Source organism: Salvelinus sp. IW2-2015, linkage group LG19 (assembly GCF_002910315.2).
Source record: "Salvelinus sp. IW2-2015 linkage group LG19, ASM291031v2, whole genome shotgun sequence".
Lineage (NCBI taxonomy): Eukaryota > Metazoa > Chordata > Actinopteri > Salmoniformes > Salmonidae > Salvelinus > Salvelinus sp. IW2-2015.
Genome location: NC_036859.1, coordinates 24563234 through 24586445, shown reverse-complemented (window position 1 = coordinate 24586445; position 23212 = coordinate 24563234). Strand labels below are relative to the sequence as shown.

The 23212-nt window shown below is 40.5% G+C and overlaps 1 protein-coding gene, 1 non-coding gene and 1 pseudogene across 4 annotated transcripts in view; all 3 read right to left on the bottom strand.

Moving 5' to 3' along the window:
- Positions 1 to 17596, bottom strand: part of LOC111979387 (WD repeat-containing protein 37) — a 24656-nt gene extending 7060 nt beyond the window's left edge. The window contains exons 1-13 of one of the 3 annotated variants that reach the window (XM_024009888.2): positions 17377 to 17596; positions 16328 to 16500; positions 13617 to 13713; positions 13354 to 13449; positions 13101 to 13165; positions 9933 to 10068; positions 9138 to 9209; positions 6310 to 6354; positions 6117 to 6193; positions 5725 to 5962; positions 5253 to 5394; positions 3128 to 3262; positions 2785 to 2899 (exon numbers count right to left, since the gene is read on the bottom strand). In XM_024009888.2, coding sequence (XP_023865656.1) covers positions 2785 to 2899; positions 3128 to 3262; positions 5253 to 5394; positions 5725 to 5962; positions 6117 to 6193; positions 6310 to 6354; positions 9138 to 9209; positions 9933 to 10068; positions 13101 to 13165; positions 13354 to 13449; positions 13617 to 13713; positions 16328 to 16465 — 1356 coding nt within the window. In that variant the 5' untranslated portion in view covers positions 16466 to 16500; positions 17377 to 17596. The other 2 variants (XM_024009889.2, XM_070448916.1) reach the window with 2 other exon arrangements.
- A 636-nt stretch (positions 17597 to 18232) lies between these two features.
- Positions 18233 to 21584, bottom strand: LOC111979046 (GTP-binding protein 4-like; annotated as a pseudogene).
- LOC111979860 (small nucleolar RNA SNORA81) lies at positions 21487 to 21650 on the bottom strand. Its single transcript, XR_002879393.1, has one exon. It is a non-coding gene; the product is annotated as a small nucleolar RNA SNORA81 (small nucleolar RNA).
- Between the last annotated feature and the right edge of the window lie 1562 nt (positions 21651 to 23212).

Sequence of the window (23212 nt, the reverse complement as noted above, 5' to 3'; positions counted from 1 at the left end):
TATACAGCAGCAAAACAGTGAGAGACTTTATTTCTGGAGAGATTCATTTTTAAAATTAGAAGCTCGAACTGTTTGGGCATAGACCTGGAAAGTATGACAGAACTTTGCAAGCTATCTCTGCAGTTGATTGCAACTCCTCCCGCTTTGGCAGTTCTATCTTGACAGAAAATGTTGTAGTTGGGGACGGAAATCTCAGAATTTTTGGTGGCCTTCCTAAGCCAGGATTCAGACACGGCAAGGACATCAGGGTTGGCGGAGTGTGCTATAGCAGTGAATAAAACAAACCTAGGGAGGAGGCTTCTGATGTTAACATGCATGAAACCAAGGCTTTTTCAGTTACAGAAGTCAATAAATGAGAGTGCCTGGGGACACGCAGGGCCTGGGTTAACCTCCACATCCCCCGAGGAACAGAGGAGGAGTAGGATGAGGGTACGGCTAAAGGCTATCAAAACTGGTCGTCTAGTGCGTTGGGGACAAAGAATAAAAGGAGCAGATTTCTGGGCATGGTAGAATAGATTCAGGGCATAATGTACAGACGGGTATGGTGGGGTGCGGGTACAGTGTAGGAAAACCCAGGCATTTTGTGACGATAAGAGAGGTTGCATCTCTGGACGTACTAGTTATGCTGGGTGAGGTCACCGCATGTGTGGGAGGTGGGACAAAGGAGGTATCTGAGGCATGTTGAGTGGGACTAGGGGCTCCGCAGTAAACTAAAAACAATGATAACTATCCTAAACAACAATATACATACAAGGCATATTGAKATTTGAGAGACATAAAGCGAGGCATAAAGRAATCACAGGTGTTGATTGGGAGAGCTATCTAAGACAACAACGGGTAAGACAACAGCAGCTAATCAGCCAAGACAATAACAGGTAAAATGGCGATGAATGGGCAGAGGGGGTCAATTAACTACACATAGGGCCTAAGTTCGAGGCTGGGGCCGTCAGATGAACAAAAATGAATTCTAAATAAATCACAGACAGTGTCACCAACAAAGCACCCCCACAGCAAAACACCTKCTCCATGCGTCACGGTGGGAACCACACATGCGGAGATCATCTGTTCACCTACTCCGCGTCTCTACCTCAAATTTGGACTCAGACCAAAAGGACAGATTTTCCACCAGTCTAATCTCCATTGCTCATGTTTCTTGGCCCAAGCAAGTCTCTTCTTATTATTGGTGTCCTTTAGTAGTAGTTTCTTTGCAGCAATTTAACCATGAAGGCCTGATTCACGCAGTCTCCTCTGAACAGTTGATGTTGAGAAGTGTCTGTTACTTGAACTCTGYAGCATTTATTTGGGCTGCAATTTCTGAGGCTCSAATGAACTTATCCTCTGCATCAGAGGTAACTCTGGGTCTTCCTTTCCTGTGGTGGTCCTCATGAGAGCCAGTTTCATCATAGCACTTAAATGTTTTTGCTACTGCGCAAAAGTTCTTTACATTTTCCACATTGACTGACCTTCATGTCTTAAAGTAATGATGGACTGTCATTTATCTTTGCTTATTAGAGCTGTTCTTGCCATAATATGGACTATGGTCTTTTACCAAATAGGTAAATATATCTTCTGTATACCAACCCTACCTTGTCACAACACAACTGATTGGCTCAAATGCATTAAGGAGGAAAGAAATTCCACAAATTAACAAGGCACACCTGTTAATAGAAATCCATTCCAGGTGACAACCTCATGAAGCTGGTTGAGAGAACGCCAAGAGTGTGCAAAGCTGTCATCAAGACAAAGGGTGGCTACTTCGAAGAATCTCAAATATAAAATGTTTAATTTGTTTAACACTTTTTTGGTTACTACATGATTCCATGTGTTATTTCAAAGTTTGATGTCTTCACTATATTCTACAATGTTGAAAATAGTAAAAATAAAGAAAAACCCTGGAATGAGTAGGTGTGTCAAAACTTCTGACTGGTACTGTATATACACACAGTGTACAAAACATTAGGAACACCTCCCTAATATTGAGTTGCACACCCCTTTTTTGGGGGGCGCCTCAGCCTCAATTCGTTGGGGCATGGACTCTACAAGGTGTCGAAAGCGTTCCACAGGGATGTTGGCCCATGCGGACTCCAATTCTTCCCACAGTTGTGTCACGTTGGCTGGMTGTCCTTTGGGTGGTGAACCATTCTTGACACACACGAGAAACTGTTGAGTGTGTAAAACCCAGCAGTGTTGCAGTTCTTGACACACTCAAACCAGTGTACCTGGCACTTACTACCATTCTCCGTTCAAAAGCAGTTAAATATTTTGTCTTGCCCATTCACCCTCAATGGCACACATCCAATGGCACACAATCCATGTCTTAAGGCTTAAAAATCCTTCTTTAACCTGTCTCCTCCCCTTCATCTACACTGAAGTGGATTTAACAAGTGACATCAATAAGGGATTATAGCTTTCACCTGGATTCACCTGGTCAGTCTGTCATGGAAAGAGCAGTTGTTCCTAATGTTTTGGGTTGTTGAGTCAATTAGACCAAGCTCATTTCAAGTAAAAAATGTGTTTTTTAAAGTTAGCTGGCTAACTACTTGATCCTACTTTGTAGTTGTCCAATAAAATCTGCTTGTTTTTTTTGTCAACATTTTTGGTTATMGTGCAAAAGATTTTGCTACGTTGTAAACTAATGAATATGATCCTGACTTATGTGCTATGATATAAATATCCAGCCCAATCTATAGATCAGTAAAACCACTACAGATGCAGATTACACTGGAAATATACTAGATGAAAAATAGTATGTATTTGCTGCCTCTGTGTGTTGGTGCTGGTTACCTGTCTGTTGCTGTGTGGGAGTCGAGCCAGCCGCACTCCTGACATGTCAAACAGCCGAACTTGTCGATTGTCGTGAGGAAGAGCAATGATTCTTTGACTCACCGACACGCTTATCCTGTAAGAAGTAGTTCAAAGTACAGTAAAAAGTTAGGCTTCAAAACACACATTTTTATTGAACCTTCTAAAAAACAAAATTCGCAGTGACATATTTAGATTATTTGGCTCACCGACATGCTCATCCTGAAAGGGGTTAAAAAATATAATATCAATTCTTAAATACCAGTCTTGACAGGTTCAAACCAATACTTGCCTACTATCTCAATTTGAAAGTCCTCGCTCTCACCTATTGACTGCAGAGTCTGTGCGGATTGTTGCTATGGGTGACCTCATGTTCTTGAGGTCCCAGACCTTGACGGTGCGATCGTCACTCCCAGACACCACATTGTCCCCCACAGTGAACACTGCTGATGTCACCGTGCTGGAGACGCATGACATGGCGSAAGAGAGTCATTCAAAACAGTCATTCACGTGCTTTCCTTGCTCTTTGGGGCTTAGGCCAGATTACTGGAAAGCACTTAGTGAGAACTGTTGACGTTAAAAGGGCTTTATGAAATGAATGAGATTGAAGTTGACTGAATCAACCACACACTGATGTTGTCCTAGTGAGGGAACCCTGACAACTAATATCCTAGGAAATGTTGACACTTAATAGTATTACAGTTAGCTAGGGTTGCAAAGGGAAGGTACAGTGGGGAGAACAAGTATTTGATACACTGCCGATTTTGCAGGTTTTCCTACTTACAAAGCATGTAGAGGTCTGTAATTTTTTATCATAGGTACACTTCAACTGTGAGAGACGGAAAATCACATTGTATGATTTTTAAGTAATTAATTTGCATTTTATTGCATGACATAAGTATTTGTTCACCTACCAACCAGTAAGAATTCCAGCTCTCACAGACCTGTTAGTTTTTCTTCACAGAGAGCTGTGCAAGGACATCAGGGATAAAATTGTAGACCTGCACAAGGCTGGGATGGGCTACAGGACAATAGGCAAGCAGCTAGCTGAGAAGGCAACAAGTGTTGGCGCAATTATTAGAAAATGGAAGAAGTTCAATATGACGGTCAATCACCCTCGGTCTGGGGCTCCATGCAATATCTCACCTCACAGCTCTCTGTGAAGAAAAACTAACAGGTCTGTGAGAGCCGGAATTCTTACTGGTTGGTAGGTGAACAAATACTTATGTCATACAATAAAATGCAAATGAATTACTTAAAAATCATACAATGTGATTTTCTGGATTTTTGTTTTAGATTCCGTCTCTCACAGTTGAAGTGTACCTATGATAAAAATTACAGACCTCTACATGCTTTGTAAGAAGGAAAACCTGCAAAATCAGCAGTGTGTCAAACACTTGTTCTCCCCACTGTATATTAGCAGAAACTTTCTAAGTTTACCAATAAACTAACAACATTTTGGTAACTTTCAAGGACTTTATGTAATTTACAACAAGACATCTAGTGGCCCTTTTGGGTAATTCAGATTATCACAGGTGTCTAATTATATCTGACCCTTTGTGTGGCCTTATCACATTTAAATATATGAAATAATTAAATAAAATGATAAAAAAATTGAATGACAAAGCTGTAAAACATTATCCTAAATATAAACCAACTTAGTGAATATCATTGGTGTTTAATATTTTTTATTTAACTAGGCAAGGGTTATATATAGGCAAGGGTTTCAGCATGAAATATCTTTCTTTTACATTTCTTTTACTATGTCAGTATGTATTTGTTGTCAATATTTTGGCGCCAAACTGGAGGCAGTTGCGAAGAACAGTCAATAGTTGGAAGAGTTGCAGAGTTAATTGAAAATAATGCCATTGTTGATTAGATGCTTTTTTCATRAATTAGGCTGTTTTCTCTTGGACCATATGGTCAATCTTCTAGAAACTCATGAKCAATATGGATACAGATTACTAAAGTTACCATAGACTGCCATCGATTACCTGTTAATTACCCAAATTACAGAAGAATCTGGTKACTTTGGTACATTTCCAGTAGCTTTGCAACCATAGATACAGTAGATTTGCAGTATGAAAGGAATACCTAGATATTTACTACAACACACAGATGCTGTCTTGGTGGGAATATTTGAGGCCTGAAGGTCACCAGCTACTTCCTCCACTTGACTGACTCATGTATCACGGTATCATTTGTTCTGGATACTAATGGCTGATTAGCTGTGCCCTCATCCGCTACTGTTGGCAGACCAAATCAACCCCCTGTAATCTAAACAGACACATTGATAATGACTGCAAATTAATGTCTAATTAATGTCATTCATATGGGTGGCGAGATGCTTTCTGCATGAATTTTGTAGGGGTGCTAGTGACAGACTGAAAGAGTGGATGAGGGGTCTCTGAGGTCCCACAGGCGGAAGGTGGTGTGTGTGTGCAACTCACTCGGTGTGTCCCTGGAACACGTTGACAGAGTGGATGGAGGGGTCTCTGAAGTCCCACAGACGGAAGGTGGTGTCTCTGGACGAGGTGACCACCAGACGCTGAGTGGGGTGGGTGCAGCAATGGGTCAGCTCCTGGTCGTGGCCTGCACGCGCACACACGCACAGAGGTGAGGTAGAGACATACGGCAGAGCAAAGAACTGCTGCAGAGAACTCTTAAGGGAACATTATGATTGAAAAGTGATCAGAGGCTCAATGGCAGACATACAATGCCAGCAAACAACCTACATCTAATGATTACTCTACAGACACTTAAACCACACATTAAGGGGTGGTTTCCCATAGACATGTTAAGCCTATTCCTGGACTAAAGAGCATTTTCAATAGATATTCTCCATTGCGCTTGCTTTTTAGTCCAGAACTAGGCTTAATCTGTGTCCCAGAAACCGTCCCTAAGAGAACGGCTGGTTTGTACCAGTGAGTGAGTGGACGAGCTCAGAGGTCTCCACATCATACAGGTTGGCAGCCCGATCCCAGGAGGCGGTAACCACCTGCTTGCCCCCCACCAGCCAGTCTGCAGCGATGACAACCCCCTGGTGGCTCCTGAGGGTAGTGGAAGCCATGCGGATGGAGGGACACTCGTTAGGGCCCTCACCGTCCCCGTCAGCCTCGTCCTTATCTGAGAAGTCTATGTCGTCGTCACAGGGCGTCTGCTGTGGAATCGGAGACAGACACACACACACACACAGACAGACACACAGACAGACAGACAGACAGACAGACAGACAGACAGACAGAGATCAGCATTTTGAACAAGACATCTGTAGATGCAGTGGGTTATAAGACATATGGTTTTGAGAAGCTTACACTGATGTCGGCTACAGGCTGTGGGGTGGGCAGCTGCACCATGTACCTCCAGATATGGGCTGTCTGGTCACCAGACGCTGTGGACAGAGCAGAAAGAGGCCTCAAACACCTCCAAACCAATAGACATCTGAACATACAATGGACTAAAATGTGTTTTTCATACAATTGTGGACATTGAGCAAAAGGTCCTTACCTGTAAGAGCCATCTGTTCCGTGGGATGGAACTTGATAGAGTTAACTTGAAAGAGAAAACATAGGAGGTATTTCTTCATATAGTTATTAATGAATAGCCTCCACAATAAAACTTTGGGCCCATCCAAAATCYCACCCTATTCCYTATTTGTATTTATTAGYGATACCCAAGGCAACAGCTACTCTTCCTGGGGTCCAAACACACCAAAGTAACCACATTACATATACAACAACAGATAAAACAGTGAACTATGTTTGTACTGAATGAGCTAAAGATAAAACAGTACACCATATAACATTCCTACACCACCACATGTCCACAACACAAAATGTTCAATACCACCATACAACAATATCACAATGTGTGCATATGCATGTGTCTGTACCTTTGTATGTGTCTCTTCACAGTCCCCGTTGTTCCATAAGGTGTATTTTTTCCTGTTTTTAAAATCTGATTCTACTGCTTGCATCAGTTACCTGATGTGGAATAGAGTTCCATGTAGTCATAGCTCTATGTGGAACTTTGTACCTCCCATAGTCTGTTCTGGACTTCTGGTGGCATGTCTTGTGGGGTATGCATGAGTGTCTGAGCTGTGTGCCAGTAGTTTAAAAACAGACAGCTCAGCACATTCAGCTTGTCAACACCTCTTACAAAAACAAGTAATGATGAAGTCAATCTCTCTTCCACTTTGAGCCATGAGAGATTGACATGCATGCCATTAATGTTAACTCTGCGTGAACTTTTAAGGGCCAGCCGTGCTGCCCTGTTCTGAGCCAACTGCAATTTTCCCAAGTCCCTCTTTGTGGCACCTGACCACATGACTGAACACTAGTCTAGGTGCGACAAAACTAGGGCCTGTAGGACCTGCCTTGTTGATAGTGTTGTTAAGAAGGCAGAGCAGTGCTTTATTATGGCTAGACTTTTACCCATCTTAGCTACTGTTGTATCAGTATGTTTTGACCATGACAGTTTACAATCCAGGGTTACTCCAAGCAGTTTAGTCACCTCAACTTGCTCAATTTCCACATTATTCATTACAAGACACAGTTGAGGTTTAGGGTTTAGTGAATGATTTGTACAATGCTTTTAGTTTTGGAAATATTTAGGACTAGCTTATTCCTTGCTACCKATTCCGAAACTAACTGCAGCTCTTTGTTAAGCGTTGCAGTCACTTCAGTCGCTGTAGTATCTGATGTGTATAGTGTTGGTTAAGGGCACTGTTGTTTAAGGGCTTGTAAGTAAGCATTTCACGGTAAGGTCTACACTTGTATTCGACGCATGTGACAAATACAGTTAGATTTTTTTTGAGTCATCATCATACATAGACACACTGTCCTTACTCAAAGCCAGTGGCATGTCATTAGTAAAGATTTTAAAAAGCAAGGAGCCTAAACAGCTACCCTGGGAAATTCCAGATTCTACCTGGATTATGTTTTAGAGGCTTCCATTAAAGAACACCCTCTATGTTCGGTTAGAAAAGTAACTCTTTATCCACATTATAGCAGGGGGTGTAAAGCCATAACACATACGTGTTTCCAGCAGCAGACTATGATCAATAATGTCAAAAGCTGACTAACAAAAGTCTAACAAGACAGCCCCCACAATCATTTTATCATCAATTTCTCTCAGCCAATCATCAGTCATTTGTGTAAGTGCTGTGCTTGTTGAGGGTCCTTCCCTWTAKGRGTGCTGAATGTCTGTTGTCAATTTGTTTCCTGTGAAATAGCATTGKATCTGGTCAAACACCATCTTTTCCAGAAGTTTACTAAGTGTTGGTAACAGGCTGATTGGTCGGCTATTTGAGCCAGTAAAGGGGGCTTTACTATWCTTGGGTAGCGGAATGACTTTAGCTTCCCTCCAGGCCTGAGGGCACACACTTTCTAGTAGGCTTAAATTGAAGATGTGGCAAATAGGAGTGGCAATATCGTCTGCTATTATCCTCAGTAAATGTACATCCAGATTGTCAGACCCCAAGATGCTTGTCATTGTTGATAGACAACAACAACAAAAATCACCTCTCCCACACTGACTTTCAAAATTCAAAAGTACAATTCTTGTCTTTCATAATTTAGTCAGATATACTTGGATGTGTAATGTCAGCGTTTGTTGCTGGCATATAATCCGTAAATTTGCTTTTCTTGCCAATTAAAAAGTAATTAAAGTAGTTGGCATTATCAGTGGGTTTTGTGATGAATGAGCCATCTGACTCAATGAATGATGGAGCCGAGTTGGCTTTTTCCCCCAAAAAAATCATTTAAGGTGATCCAAAGTTTTTATTTTTTTTTATTTTTTTTACTATCATTCATCTTTGTTTCATAGTATAGTTATTTTTATTTCGTTTAGTCACATGATTTCTTAATTGTAGTATACTACTTTTTACCAGGGCCCCATAGTGCTCTGGTCAAAAGTATTGCACTATATAGGGAATTGGGTGCCATTTGGGATTCTAAATAGGGTACCATTTCAAATTAAATCTAATTTTATTTGTCACATACACATGGTTAGCAGATGTTAATGCAAGTGTAGCGAAATGCTTGTGCTTCTAGTTCCAACCATGCAGTAATATCTAACAAGTAATCTAACCCAACAATTTCACAACAACTACCTTATACACACACAAGCGTAAAGGAATGAATCCTGGGGTAACAATYTAAGAAATAACACCTAAAAAAACWAAATACTGCATAGTTTCCTAGGAACGCGAAGRGAGGCGGCCATCRCTGTCAGCGCCGGAAGTAAACATTTGGAACGCTCTCTATGAATCATTTAGACCAGTCACTTTCTTCATGACTACACATAGCATSGATTAAATAAAAACAGTATTTTACCTGATCCTGCATGACCCACATACTTCAGGAGGCACTTCCCAGTCTCGATGCTCCATAGCATGGCACTGTGATCTGTGGACAGACACGTGGTGTACACACACAGTGGCTTAGAACAGTAGGTGTCATTTAGGCCACGCTAGCTTCATACTGTAATCCTTTGAGAGTCTCAAATGGCACCCTATTTCCAATATAAAGCACTACTTTTGACCAGTAGCACTATGGGCCTGGTCAAAAGTATTGCACTAAATAGGGAATAGCGTGCCATTTGGGATACAGATCATGATTAATTCAGCTCGCACTACCATCATACTGTAACCATTGKCAAATTACATTTMCCCCCTCTTAGCGTATTAAAAGCACAATAAGCTCTCCGGTCTGAAGGCAATCATTACTAGACCTTATGATCGCTTAATCACAACCTTAACACACACATGTTGACAGTTAAATGGATTGAATATTAAACCAAAGTCTGCCGTGAATTTTAAAGCGCTATTAGGCTGAAGATTACTGTGACTCACTAACATGATTGTTAGTTTTGGGCCAGGAGGACAATAAGGCCAGCAGCCAAGACATTGGGAAGCACTGTTGCTAGCTAAGCTAGCAAAATTCTAGCTTGCAAAAACTTGACAGAATTTCCAGAAATGCTGGTGGGAGGTTTATGTTTCTCTTACTTATTTCCTCCTGATMCCAGGAACCTTACATCTGGGATTTCTATAAAACCAGGGAATTTGGGAAAATCTCCTGGAATTTTGCAACCCTACCACAATGGCATTGGGATGTACTGTAGCGATATACCTGCCGAAGCTGTGCCCAGCACCACGGGCTGTGTCCTGGTGACACTCAGGTCCCATATGCCATCCCTGTGACCTACATACTCCTTGATCAGCTGGCACACGGCTCTGGACGTGGTGGCTTTAAAACTGGAAACGATCTGAAGGGCAGCAGACAGGAGATGGTGTTAACACACAGGGGAATGAAGAGAAGGAAGCATAAATGGAAGCAGAGAGGGACAGCAGCACTGGGTGTGTGGGGGTCACAGGGTCATTAGGGTTCCAAACAGTCAGCATGATACCTCTGCGATGGCTAAGAAGCTTAGGTTGTTTTAGGCAATGTCCAAAATGGCACCATATTCCCTATATAGCYCACTTCTTTAGGGCTCTGATCAAAAATAGTGCACTATATTAGCGAATAGGGTGCCAGTTGGGACACAACGATCATTATTTATTTATTCACATCCCRTCAGTATCATGTTGGAGACACAATCAATATGCAGCATTAATGAAAACAAATTTTAAATGCAAAGCTGTGAAAGAAATAAGAGGGGATAAAGAACATATTAAGCAATATAAGGTTAAATAAAACAAAAAGACTTCAAATAATAATAGTGAAATGATTATCATCAGTCAGTATCCATGTTTACATCTAAAATGGAAATAAAACAAGTTGGACTTCGGAGTGGCAGGTGTTTGAAACAAACCACTAAATAAGTTCCCACTGTAAAAGCAAGAGGGCATAAAGTAGCAGGTCAGTTATCTCACCAAAATAATTCAACAACATACATAAACAGGGCTGCAAAACTCTAGTAACTTTCCAAAAATTCCCAGGTGTCCCAGAAATCCCAGTTGAAAGATTCCCAGAATCAACATGGAATAACCAAGAAATCCAAAATCCTCAAAACAGATTTCTGGAGAACCAGAATATTGCAACCACATACAAAAAACATCAAATCATCCTTGAGAAAACTATGGAAAATAAAGTGTAAATTCAACCCTATGTGAACTTACAGTAAACATATATAGCATAATGGCACAATAGAAGACCAAAATGTTACTCAAAACTTTMATTTGTTAAGTTGCAGGTAGTTTTCAGCGATTGTTAAACCATAGGTTGTTTGTAAGCACAGAACAAACCAGCAGCACAGCAGCCTATCCACACATAGTAGGAGCAGCTCTGTGTCTCTCAGGGCTGCACAGATAAAACATKTGCAGATACAGTAGCTGAGGGTCTCTCTCAAATAGCACCCTATTTCCTAAATAATGCACTACATTTGACCAGAGCCATTTGGGACACCCCCTGAGGCTTTGGTGCGAGATACATGCGATGGTGTAATACAAAATAAATTAATATCAAATCAGTTGAGAAAAAACATTTCAGGACTAACATACATATAGACATTCTATGTTCCCAGGTGTGATTTAATACACAGTTCCTATGAAACAGGATAAGTCACATGCATTTTAAAGGTGTGCATAAACTAAATGAAGAGCTATTAACAGTAAGTCGTGAATGGAGGCCATAGGAAAGATAGCAGTTCAGTTTATACTCAAAGAGCTGTTAAGGATTACAGAACCAATTTAGACATAACACTGGTGTAACATGCTATATTTAACCATTAGGCAACAGGCAATAGGTAGTGTTTTAGATTCTGCAAAACATTGTTAAATCAGTAGGTAGAAACAGGCCAAATATCTATGGCTCCCTGACCCAGTTTATGGGCTATAGCCTTTTCAGACAGTGAATGGTCTGCAATGAGCATATCAAATRGTTGCTTGTTTTACATCAGTAATCATCAGCATTTCAAGAAAGGATTAGTGTTTGCTTGAGGCCTTCCAAGAGGCATTTCTGAAAATGACATATAGATCATAAATGTTTTAACATAGAATCCAATGAATGCACGGTTTAATAGCATACATTGAACAGAGCAAGCCATCAGCCTAACTTATTGTTTGTAATGTTTGAAAATAATAATAAAAATWGCCATTTAGCAAYCGCTTTTATCCAAAGGGACTTACAGTTAAGCGTGTATACATTTTACGTACAGGTGGTCCAAGGAATCGAACCCACTATCCTGGTGTTGCAAGCACCATGCTCTATCAATTGAGRTATAGAGGAATAGGCTAGTTCTTTCTGGTAATGAGATTGTGTGACTGGCTGCAACTGAAAATCAACGGGCTGATGCTCTACGAGGTAAAACCAAGCTGTTCCTAACAGACCATCACACTGTTGCCATGATAGCGGCTACTTCAAAGAAGAGTCTAATTGCAGTAACTGTGGGCGGTTTTTTCTACTAAATGACTAAAATGTAAATGATAGAAAGTGCATCGGTCATTGCACTGACTGGGAAACAAAAAAAAGGCCCACAAATGCCCTTTCACCWAAAACCATTAGTCATTAAAGGGATACTGCGAGATTCTGGCAATGCTACAGGAAGTCTACTAGGTACGCTAGCGTATGCTACTGTATCTGTAGACTTCAAGGCATTGCGCTAATGCTAGTTAGCACTGGCTCGCGAATCTACCTCAACTTACTTCATACTGCACGCAAAGACATAAAAATGCCAGAATCTCAGAGTATCCCTTTAAGACATTGAAGCTCAAGACATTTCACAGAGATCTTGTCAAACTTTCGGCCTAAGTGCTTGACAGCTTGGAAATCCAATTGAAATGCATTCTAGTGAATGCAGAAACGAACAAAAAACAAAATGCATAGCCTTAATTGCTCTGAAAGCGTTGGTTAGTGAGATATCAATTGGTGTCTTTAATATGTCTCACTGAAATTAGTCTAGAAAACAACAAGTCATACATTTCAATCACCAAGTGTCCATGGCTGGGCTGCTCATGCATAGCAGTGGGGGGACACGGGGGACATGAAGAACCATATTTTCTGAGCTAAACTATGTAGAATATTGGCCTGTTGCAAACTACATTTCTCTACTTCATCGCAGTTTGGGCTTGATGTGATCTCTACAGAAACTGCACAATGTGCGCATTGAGCTCACAGAAAAAAACTGAAAGAAATCTAATTCAAATAATTTCACCGACTTGAGTCAATTAGTTGTTTTAAAACCCAAAATATAGCCAACATTTCAGTTAAATCGCTCAACACTAGTTGTAGGTACTCAACAATATTAATCCTTTTCTTTTAAACGTCATGCAAGTCAGAGAGAAAGATAAGACATTTTACCTTGCTTGTAGATGCCTTATAAGTGGTCTTCAGTTTTTGTGAAAGTTGACTTGTGCTATGACTTGCTGTGAGTAAAGAGAGAGCACATTATGAGAGCAGAATAAGAAGTCAGAAGTCTCTAATCAAAATATTGTGGATCCCTATCTAATTTTCTTTATTTGGCATTAAGGCCCTTCACAGCAGTATTAACATGTCTTGAACAGAAATAATGCAAAACTTTCTAACGTCAAAAGAAATTCTACTGTCTATAAACCTTTTGTTTTAAGTGCCCCCTTTGTCAAATCTCCCCCATCGATGGTTTGTCCTTCAGCTGTCAAACGATCGTTCAGTGTTTCAATCTCTCTACGTACTGCAAATGAATAGAAATGGGATTATCAAACATATCAATCAACACATTTTCACATATGGTTAGTGGTGTACACAGGGTGAATTCCTACTAAACGACATCCATTCCAATGATGACCACGCATAAAAAGCTATAAAAATGTTATGCACCAATTCGTGTGCTATACTTACACTCAATGTTTTCAATGTAGAGGTTTTCAAACTCCCTCTCAATCTGGCCAAACAGGTCRAGAAGATTGCTTCTCAAAGACAATGGCAATTTGGAATCCTGCAGATGCATAAATGGGGGAGAAATTGATKATATTCATATTTTTTGTAAAATAAGAAAGAAATAACAGAATAATTCACCCTTTGGTTTATAATGAGCGCAAGACTTCAAATTCAAAATGTGTGGGCCCCAGTGCTATAATAGCAAAATATTTAGCATAATATTCCTGCAAGACGACACTGAAAATGTTATCATTTAATAGCGCTAAGGGAGTCCCCTTAGCACTATTAAATGATAACATTTTCAGTGTCATCTTGCAGAAATATTATGCTAAATAGTTACACATATACATATATATATACACAAATATATATACATACATACATATATATATATATATACATACACATATATAAATATACGTATATATATATATCTATATATAGACAAGCTTTTAAATGGACAGTAATTAGCTCAATGATTGGAAGTCTATGGGAACAGCTAGCATGTCATTGCGCTAGTAGCAATGGAGAGATTTGCAATACTGAAAACAGATTRTCTGGATAGGAGCACAGAACATGTTGAATCAAGCTTGCTGTAGATTTAAAGGGATACTTCGGGATTTTTCCGCAGAGTCAGGTGAACTTGCGGACACCATTTTTATGTCTCTGTGTCCAGTATGAAAGAAGTTAGAGGTGGTTTTGCYAACTTTTGCTAACTAGCGTTAACGTAGACTGTCATTACGCTAGCGCAAACTCCACACAGACATAAAAATGGTATATCGGACTCCGAGGAAGTAGTTATTGCCAAAATCCCTTTAATAGAACTGAACGTTTTGGCAAGGGGAAAGGAAATGCATAGTGTGTGAATGAACCTAGGGAGAGAGAACACTACATTACACCTAAACTATTTAGTATGCTATTGAGAAGGTACTCTACATTCTTTTTTTTTACCCCTTTTTCTCTCCAATTTTGTGGTATCCAATTGGTAGTTACTGTCTTGTCTCATCGCTGCAACTCCCYTACGGACTCGGGAGAGGTGAAGGTCGAGAGCCGTGCGTCCTCCGAAACACAACCCTGCCAAGCCACACTGCTTCTTGACACAATGCCCACTTAACCCYGAAGCCAGCCGCACCAATGTGTCGGAAGAAACACCGTACACCTGGTGACCATGTTAGAGTGCACCGCGCCCGGACCGCCACAGGAGTCGCTAGTGCACGATGGGACAAGGACATCCCTGCCGGCCAAACACTCCCCTAACCCGGACGACGCTGGGCCAATTGTACGCCGCCCCATGGGTCTCCCGGTCYCGGCCGGCTGCGACAGAGCCTGGACTTGAACCCAGAATCTCTAGTGGCACAGSTAGCACTGCGATGCAGTGCCTTAGACCACTGCGCCACTCGAGAGGCCGATACTCTACATTCTGGCACAGCTGCAGTGTTTCTGAACACCTAACTTACCTCAGGTTTCAAATAGTGACGCAGATTATCAGCAGAGTTAGACTAATCAAAGTAGCCAGAGTAAAAACAAAAGTTGGATTAAGTGGTTTGCCCCATGTCCCGAATAATTTAAGAGAAAGATGAATTATTCCTCTGAAGTAACGCTACATGCTACCACAATAATACACAGAAAATAGCTGAAAACATACACTACTATGAAAAAGGCATACTGAAAAAGGCAAGTGGKATTTTACAGTCGATCCCCTTAATTATCTTCTGGGCATGCCCTTAATGATCAGACATAGAATTTATCTTAATCTGTTTGTTCAGTGTTGGAGTGTAGAAAGCCTGAAGACAATTAAGCAATAAAGCCCAAGGGGGTGTGGTATATGGCCAATATACCACGGCTAAGGGCTGTTCTTATACCTTTAGCCGTGGTATATTGGCCATATACCACAAACCCACAAGGTACCTTTTTGCTATTATAAACTGGTTACCAACTAAATTAGAGCAGCAAAAATGTATGTTTTGTCATACCCGTGGTATATACCACAGCTGTCAGCCAATCAGCATTCATAGCTCGAACCAGCCAGTTTATAATAGCTAACATAYAACTAAGATAATTGAATAAACAATTCCACAAAAATACCTACATTAACTTACTACTTGGATCACAACTGTTTACTAAATCAATGTTAGGCTAATTTATATTTTATGATAGGGGAAAGTATATTTTGGCTGTTGTATCTCATGTAGTCTAATCATATCATTCAACTGAATATGTTCTGTTCTTATAACTGCATCCAWACACTTTATATCATATAATTGACTTAACTAAATGATGTTGAAATAGATTAGCTTGAGTCCACTTGCATCACTTGGTCAGGGACAGAAGAGCACACATTGATTCTGATGGTTAAACAGCACAACAGCATTTCATGCTCTCTAAACTGATGGATCACAGTGTAAAGGGATTAGGCCTACTTTAGACTAGTGAACCTATTGGTTCAAACGACAGGGACATTAGTGCATCCAAGATAAGAACACAACTACCACAGACATGTGGATTGCCTCATTCTATRCTATACAATTTTGCAATCTGACAAGGATATTCTGGTTTTTGAACAGATAGGAAAATCTCTCGTCATGTTGACAACATTCAGCCGGATAAAAGCAAATGAAAACTCTACTAATCTGTGTATTGTTCTCATGCTCCCCCCCCAGCCCAGTCCTCACCTGTCCCTCCAACATCTCCCTCTGTAAACCTGTGCGCTCCTGCTCTGTGCTGTTGGTCCGGCGGATGGACAGGCTGTGGGACTTGCGCTTCTGCTTGGCCTGGCGAGAGGCTGCACTGCTTCCACTTTCGACAGGCATCCCTACTCATAGACTCCCAACCTTCCTATGTGAAACTGTAAAGGAGGAAGCAGAGTACATGGTTAAAATGATTAGCTATATTAGTTCAGAGTTATTCCAGAGGTCTTTACACAAGGCCCTATCCATACTAAGAGTGTCTTCCTTAGTCAGTATGGCCAAAGATCGTGGTATATCCGTTTGCCTTTGGAGGTGTTCAGGTACACATACCCCACATGCAAACAGTATTTCTCATATTCTCATTCATATCTTTACAGCTCCCAGGGGCATCGTCATTGATTTAAAGAGGACATCTTGAGGACTCTGAGCATGTCTGACAGTTACTGGAGTCATCATAAAATAAATGTAATAGCTAAAACGTTACATTAACTTCATATCATGACTGATAATAACTATGTGATGTCCGCATGTCAATATTGGAATCATGTTGCCCTTGAAGGGGTGTGTGAAGGACTGATGTCAGGAAAGAAAACGTTCAACGAATGCGACACAATACATACTAACAAACGTTACTGCAAGTTAACAATTACTGTTGAAGATTAACCTAAAACCAAACCCTGTCAAGCCACCCTYCCTGATCCCRTAGTAAGAACGTAGTAAACGTTAGTTAACCAAACAAACTAGCTGTCAAACTACATAGCTAYCTAGTTATGACGCGAAATAACTCATGTTACCCATCTGACAAATTMTCATTGATATTACTGAGGTGACAGAACGAGGACTGTCTACTATCTAGCTAGCTATTTTGCACAAAATGTAAACCCAAATTGACAAAAAAAAAGGTGCGACCTACTACGACGCTAACTAGTTAACTGAATTGACGTATCGAGCTAGTTAGCGAGCTAGCGAATTCGCTAGCAGAAAACCGTGCACATACAATAAAATAAAAATAATAACGTTACATATATACTTACAATACTAGAAATCCAGATATTTGTTCCAAGTCACTCTGAAATTTATTCTGCGATAAACCCATTTGCCATTATCTACGAGAAAAAAAATATTTACTGAGGTTCTTGTTGACGTCTAGCTTCCCTTCTTTTGACAGTCTATGCAGCTACCCACTGTCAAACAGATAGCATCTAACTTGACTGGCCGTTTCATCCGGGCCACTGAAGGAAGTTACGCCTACTTCCGGGTTCATTACCCAATTTCTGTTTTTAAACACCCCCTTTGGACAAACCCCATGAGTCAAGTAGGACCACAATATTTTTCTCATATACACAAGCTATGATTTTCCTAAAATTGTAGATATATTTATTTTTCATCACACTGGAATTAACAGGCAGCATAAGATAGTAAATTARTCAAATTTATTTTTAATAAAGCACCAGTGAGACACATTTTGGTTTACACATTTAATCACTTCCCCCACTGCAGTGTACACAGTAGAAGAAACTCACATTTATTGAAAGGACTTAGCTGTAACGGTGTGCAGTTTCATCTCCTTTGTTTCTAGCTACAACAAAGCAATACAATTGATACATTCTAGGAGTTACGGCAATACGTTCCATTTACAGCTTACAATTCAAGTACACTTCACTTGAATGCCCTTTGAGGTTATTTTTATCACAAATTGGTAGCCACAGCAATTGGAAGCTTTGACTGTGGGTGTTCATGTAAGTGACACAGAAGTCAAACTACCACTAAAATTGCTGGCTGATACCTTGTGGTGAATTGAGGTTTGTGCTCCACTACGCAGCTTTCCAAAACCAGGAATGTCACTTGTGTCACTCATTACCTCAATATGATGAAAGATAATTCAGAAAAGTGCAAACATTTATTTTCAGATTTACTCCAGTGAAAAAGTATACAATTCCGACAGAAGCTGGATTACACTGAAAAAAGGTCAACCTCATCAATCAATGCCTTTATCTGTGATCGTTTGTTCCGGACATTCTCTTGTCAGAGAAAATAGTTTTTGGTTGAGGTCAAATACATGTCTGTCTGCCTCTCCCTTCTTCCCCTGGCGGTTCATGTCCTTCTGTTGGCTCTTCATCAACTTCTTGGCCTTCTTCGCCATCTATACAGGAAAACATACTTTCAGTAAACCCTCAGCAAAACAAAGGTTGTGTCCCAAATGTCACTCATATCCCTATATAGAYCAGTACTTTTGACCTGGGCCCATAATAGGGTGCCACTTCAGACACACACAATCATAACATCTCCTAAGACTATGTTTCTTTAAGCCAGGGGACTAACACTTTCCAAATATGCATTGTGCATATTTTTAACACAACCCAATTCACCTGATGACAGGAAAAGATGGAGTAGCCCAGAGCTATACATTTAGAGAGTTACGCCAACTTTTAGAATATTGTTCTAATTCTATACATTCAGTTACATAGCATTATTTAAATATTCCCCCATGTCATTTTAAAATGGGGAGCAAACATGGCTGCCATATAATGTTGAAGTGTCAGGTAAATGCATCATAATGCATAAACCGGATTGGCCCAACTCTCTAAATAGCCATCACAAACCTTAGGATCACGAACACCAGATTGCCTCTCGTCCCCCACTCGACCAATCTGGCTGCGGGTTCGAGAGGTGGGAGCTATGGATGCCTCACGCTTGCGTTTCTTGGCAACACCAACACTCCGGGATCTACGGGCATTCACCGCATAGTGGCGCTGAATGGACATGAGCAGAAATGTGTGAATACACTACAGCCCTCAAACTAAACTCCGGACCCCGAAGCCAGTTCCAATGCTTTTTTCACTATTCCGCTCTATTCAGGCACTGATTTAGACTCCTGCACTACAGCATAACAGCTGTAGCATGTGAMAAATATATTGTCTTTTACATACACGGGGGAAAAATGAAAACAAACTTACATCATCTTTGCCAGTCATGTCCAGACCAAGGTCTCCCATTTCTTTCAACCTGTAAAGGTATAATACTTATTTTTTTAAAGACAGGCTATAAAACAAGATTAACTGTAAAAGTTATATTCATATAAACAAGATCTCCATCCACATCACCTTCTTGACAGTTCTGGGTAGTCTGGGGCAATGCACATCCTTGTCTTTGGAGCACACGATCTTTAGCTTCCTCTTCTCTCTGATCTGTTTGGCCAGCTGGCGGATCTCCTGCATCTCCTCATCCTCACCAGTCTCATACTCCCCTGCCTTCTCCTTCAGCTCCTCCTCCTTCTCCAGATCCTCCAGGTTCTGTATGGGCATGAGAGATATGTTTAGGGAGGTAGAAATTGAATGAATAGACCAGGCATCCCCATTCAAGTTAATGATTCCATGGAATCACTAGAACAAGATCAATTCACGCCCCACTCACCTTCATGATTTTAGGGTCGATATAATCTGAAATGTTGTGACCCTCCCATATTTCAGGAATCACATCACATTTCTCCTCTTTATTCATCAGATCCCAATATTCTGAAAAAAGGAGAAAACGTCAAGTATTAGAGAAAATTGACATAATAAGTGTCCTGATAACCATTTACACAATACCACTCCAGGCAAGCCATTTATAAATGAGACAATGTCCAAATACATACTCTGTAGGTCCAGGATATAATCATCTCCCTCTCCTGTAAATCAATGATGGAAATTGGCAATTAATTAAATAATCCCTTAGTAAGACAGCTAGAMCTTGACAATGAACATTTATCACAACATAACCCACTTGAGTGAGCGGATTACATCCAAGGCTTTTCCAACATAATCCTTCTATAAGTGTTAATAATGTATGGACATACTGTTTTGTGTTTGGGTGTATCCACCTCCACTGTTTTCCTGCCAATCCTAGCTCCCTCTGGAATGAATGGTGGTCTCACCTAGTGTTGAGAAAACAGTCTAATGAGCATACTTAAAAGGACATGCCCAATTTCCCCTGTTCACATTCAAATTTATATACCATTAAAAAAATAGTACAACATTAGTAAAATCATGCATACATGTTTAACTTAGGCAAATCACTAAGTGTGGAAAGACATGCACCTCTACAGAAAGTATAGTATTTTGCCTACCTTCTCATCCCTCTTAGCAGGTACTGCTAAATGCAATCTGTTGAGAACATCATGCACCTTCTTGCCCTTCATTTTGCCATCGACACGATCGGCCAGGAGTTTGTCACAGGCCTGAAATTCAAGAAAATATTAGTACGAATTATTAAAAACAAAGTCCAGAAAGGACATATGAATGAAAAAAAGAAAAAAAAGGATTCCCTCGTTATGGCGAGATGACAACTTATTGATTTCATGATTACTACACAAAAGTTGTTTTGTCGAGATCACGAGATAAACTCTAAATAGGAGTGGACGTATTGATGACCAACAGAACGGCTGAGGTGGCACAGCCCACAGCGGATTAGCGCATACGGTTTTATTGATTGCTACACCAGCGCATTGCAATCAACGCAGCCACAGAGCTCCTTGATGAAGTGGTTATCGTGTATCTGAACAAATTAATGGGTGATGTGTGGTACTGTTTTGTCTCGTGATCTCGACAAAACAACTTTTGTTATGTAGTGARCATGAGATAAATAAGTTGATCGACTTTTTTAAATGTATAATTCATATGTCCTCTCCGGACTTCCGTACAAATAGAGAAAAACACAAAACATAACACTTGTTACTAACAAATTGTTAGTAATCAGAAGAGTGGACTACACTGCTCACCTCTGTTTTCACCATTCTCACGCCTCAGTCAAAGTGCTGGTTTCAATGACAGAGATGCCCTCTGCAGTAAGGTCAGCAAAGATTTTCTGAAGGAACAAAGCAGGAAACCTTGATAAGCAAGTCCCATCTTGAAAGAGGATGACAAAGTAAACTAGGGAGAGAAATAAAGCCAAAGTAAAGAGAATAGGTTACTAATAAGCATGAACAAAACTACGAACCTGGTCTTCCTCAGTGAGGTCACATCTTCTTGACATAACACTTGTTAGCCACAATGAGCAAAGGCTAGAGAAACAATGAGCAAAGGCTAGAGAAAAAATGACAATATTTAATTTTTAAAAAACCTTGCAGAGTTAGTTTTTTACATGCCTTGGCATTTTCAGAGAAATAATGTAGCACGGCGCCTTGAGACAAAAGACACTGAACATTAAGAAAGCAGTCCGTCCTTGCCTTTTCTATCCTTCCTTGGTGTACCCGTGCTCGCATGCCTGCAACAGCCAAGCTTGAGGCTTCACCCTCACAATTTTAGCAGAGTGCTTTAAAAGGGAAAGGTTCTGAATTTTGCACAACTGTTGACTGTTACTCACAAGCCTACAACTATAGACGTTACAGCTACATTTAAAAAGTAATCTATGGTACTTACATATTTTCACACCCTATTCACTATATAGTCCCTAAATAGCAACCTATTTTTGACCAGAGTTCTATGGACTCTGGTAAAAAGTAATGCACTATTTATTTCCATTTGCCTTTAACCAGGTAAGCCATTGACAACACATTTTATAATTACGATCTGACCAAGATAAGCGTGATCCATCGTGCAGCAAAGCAGACAAACTTATCGCAATGCCTCTAACAATGGTTGCCCAAATTGTGCCATGCAACCATTGAACACTGTATTATAATCACAAATTACACAGCAAGGTTGTATCAACCATTGAAATGACAAAGAATAACAGCAATAGGGATGTATACCTTGTTGATTAAACTAGACTTGCCCACATTGGTATATCCACAAAGCAGTAGAGTCCGAGTATTGGGATCAATCAGTTGTAAACGGGAAAGATGCTGGAGCACTAGTAAAACAACCACTAAATGTAAACAAGACATCAAKAATGACAACCGGAGCCAAATGTCTTTAGTATCTTTTAGAACAGGGTTTCCTAATTTTGGTCCTGGGGGCCCAAAGGAGTCACATTTTGGTTTRTGCCCTACCACTACAGAACTGATTCAAATAATCACCAAGCCTTCATAATTGGATTCTGCTGTGTAGTTGGACAAAGGTCAAAATGGGTTCCCCTTGGGGTCCCTGGGACTGAGTTTGGGAAACACTGTTCTAGTATATGCAAACCAGAGACATTCTCAGACATGCATGACAAGCCTTTCATCAAACAAAGTAAATAACTACAAGATTACCTTGTTCCAGGTATTCCAAGCTTTGCTTCTGTCGCTTCATGATGGTGCACATTCGACCCAGAGCAGCACGCTTCAGTTGTTTACAGCGGTACAGGGAATCACTATACTTCAGTCAAACATAGTCTTTGGAAACACTGCAAGGAGAACACATGAGTGAGCACACCAAGTTGAACAGTGTACATTATCAGTGTAAGCAAAGAAATAGTGGAAGAAGTCAGCTTCTTACTTGTCAATCAAATTCTTTGCGATGTTGATCTGTCCCAAAACCAGCTTGTAATGGTTTTTGTCATACAAGACATTCATCAAATCAGCATAGAACAGATGAGTCATACTGGGCGGAACAAGCAAGTAGGCGTGCAGAGCCAAGCACGAGCTAGCGAGATCCTATTGGCCCATTCCAGCAAATATCTGCATTTTTCCGTTAGGGAACGCCTACTCTGTGAAATGCGCGTGTGCAGTAACTCAATTCGACTTTGCGSTCCTTCTAAACAACGCGATTWTTTAAAAGGTTACAAAACCTAGTACACTCTGTTCATAACACATTCTAGTGTCGTGAACAGAAAACTGTATTGAGATCAAATGTTTAATTGATGAGAAAATATGCATAAATGTAGTCCAAAATCCACCTCGTTCCATCTTCTCCCACTGCCCGCCAGTGGGCTTGAAAACGCTTCATATTTATTCATCCAGTGAAATCA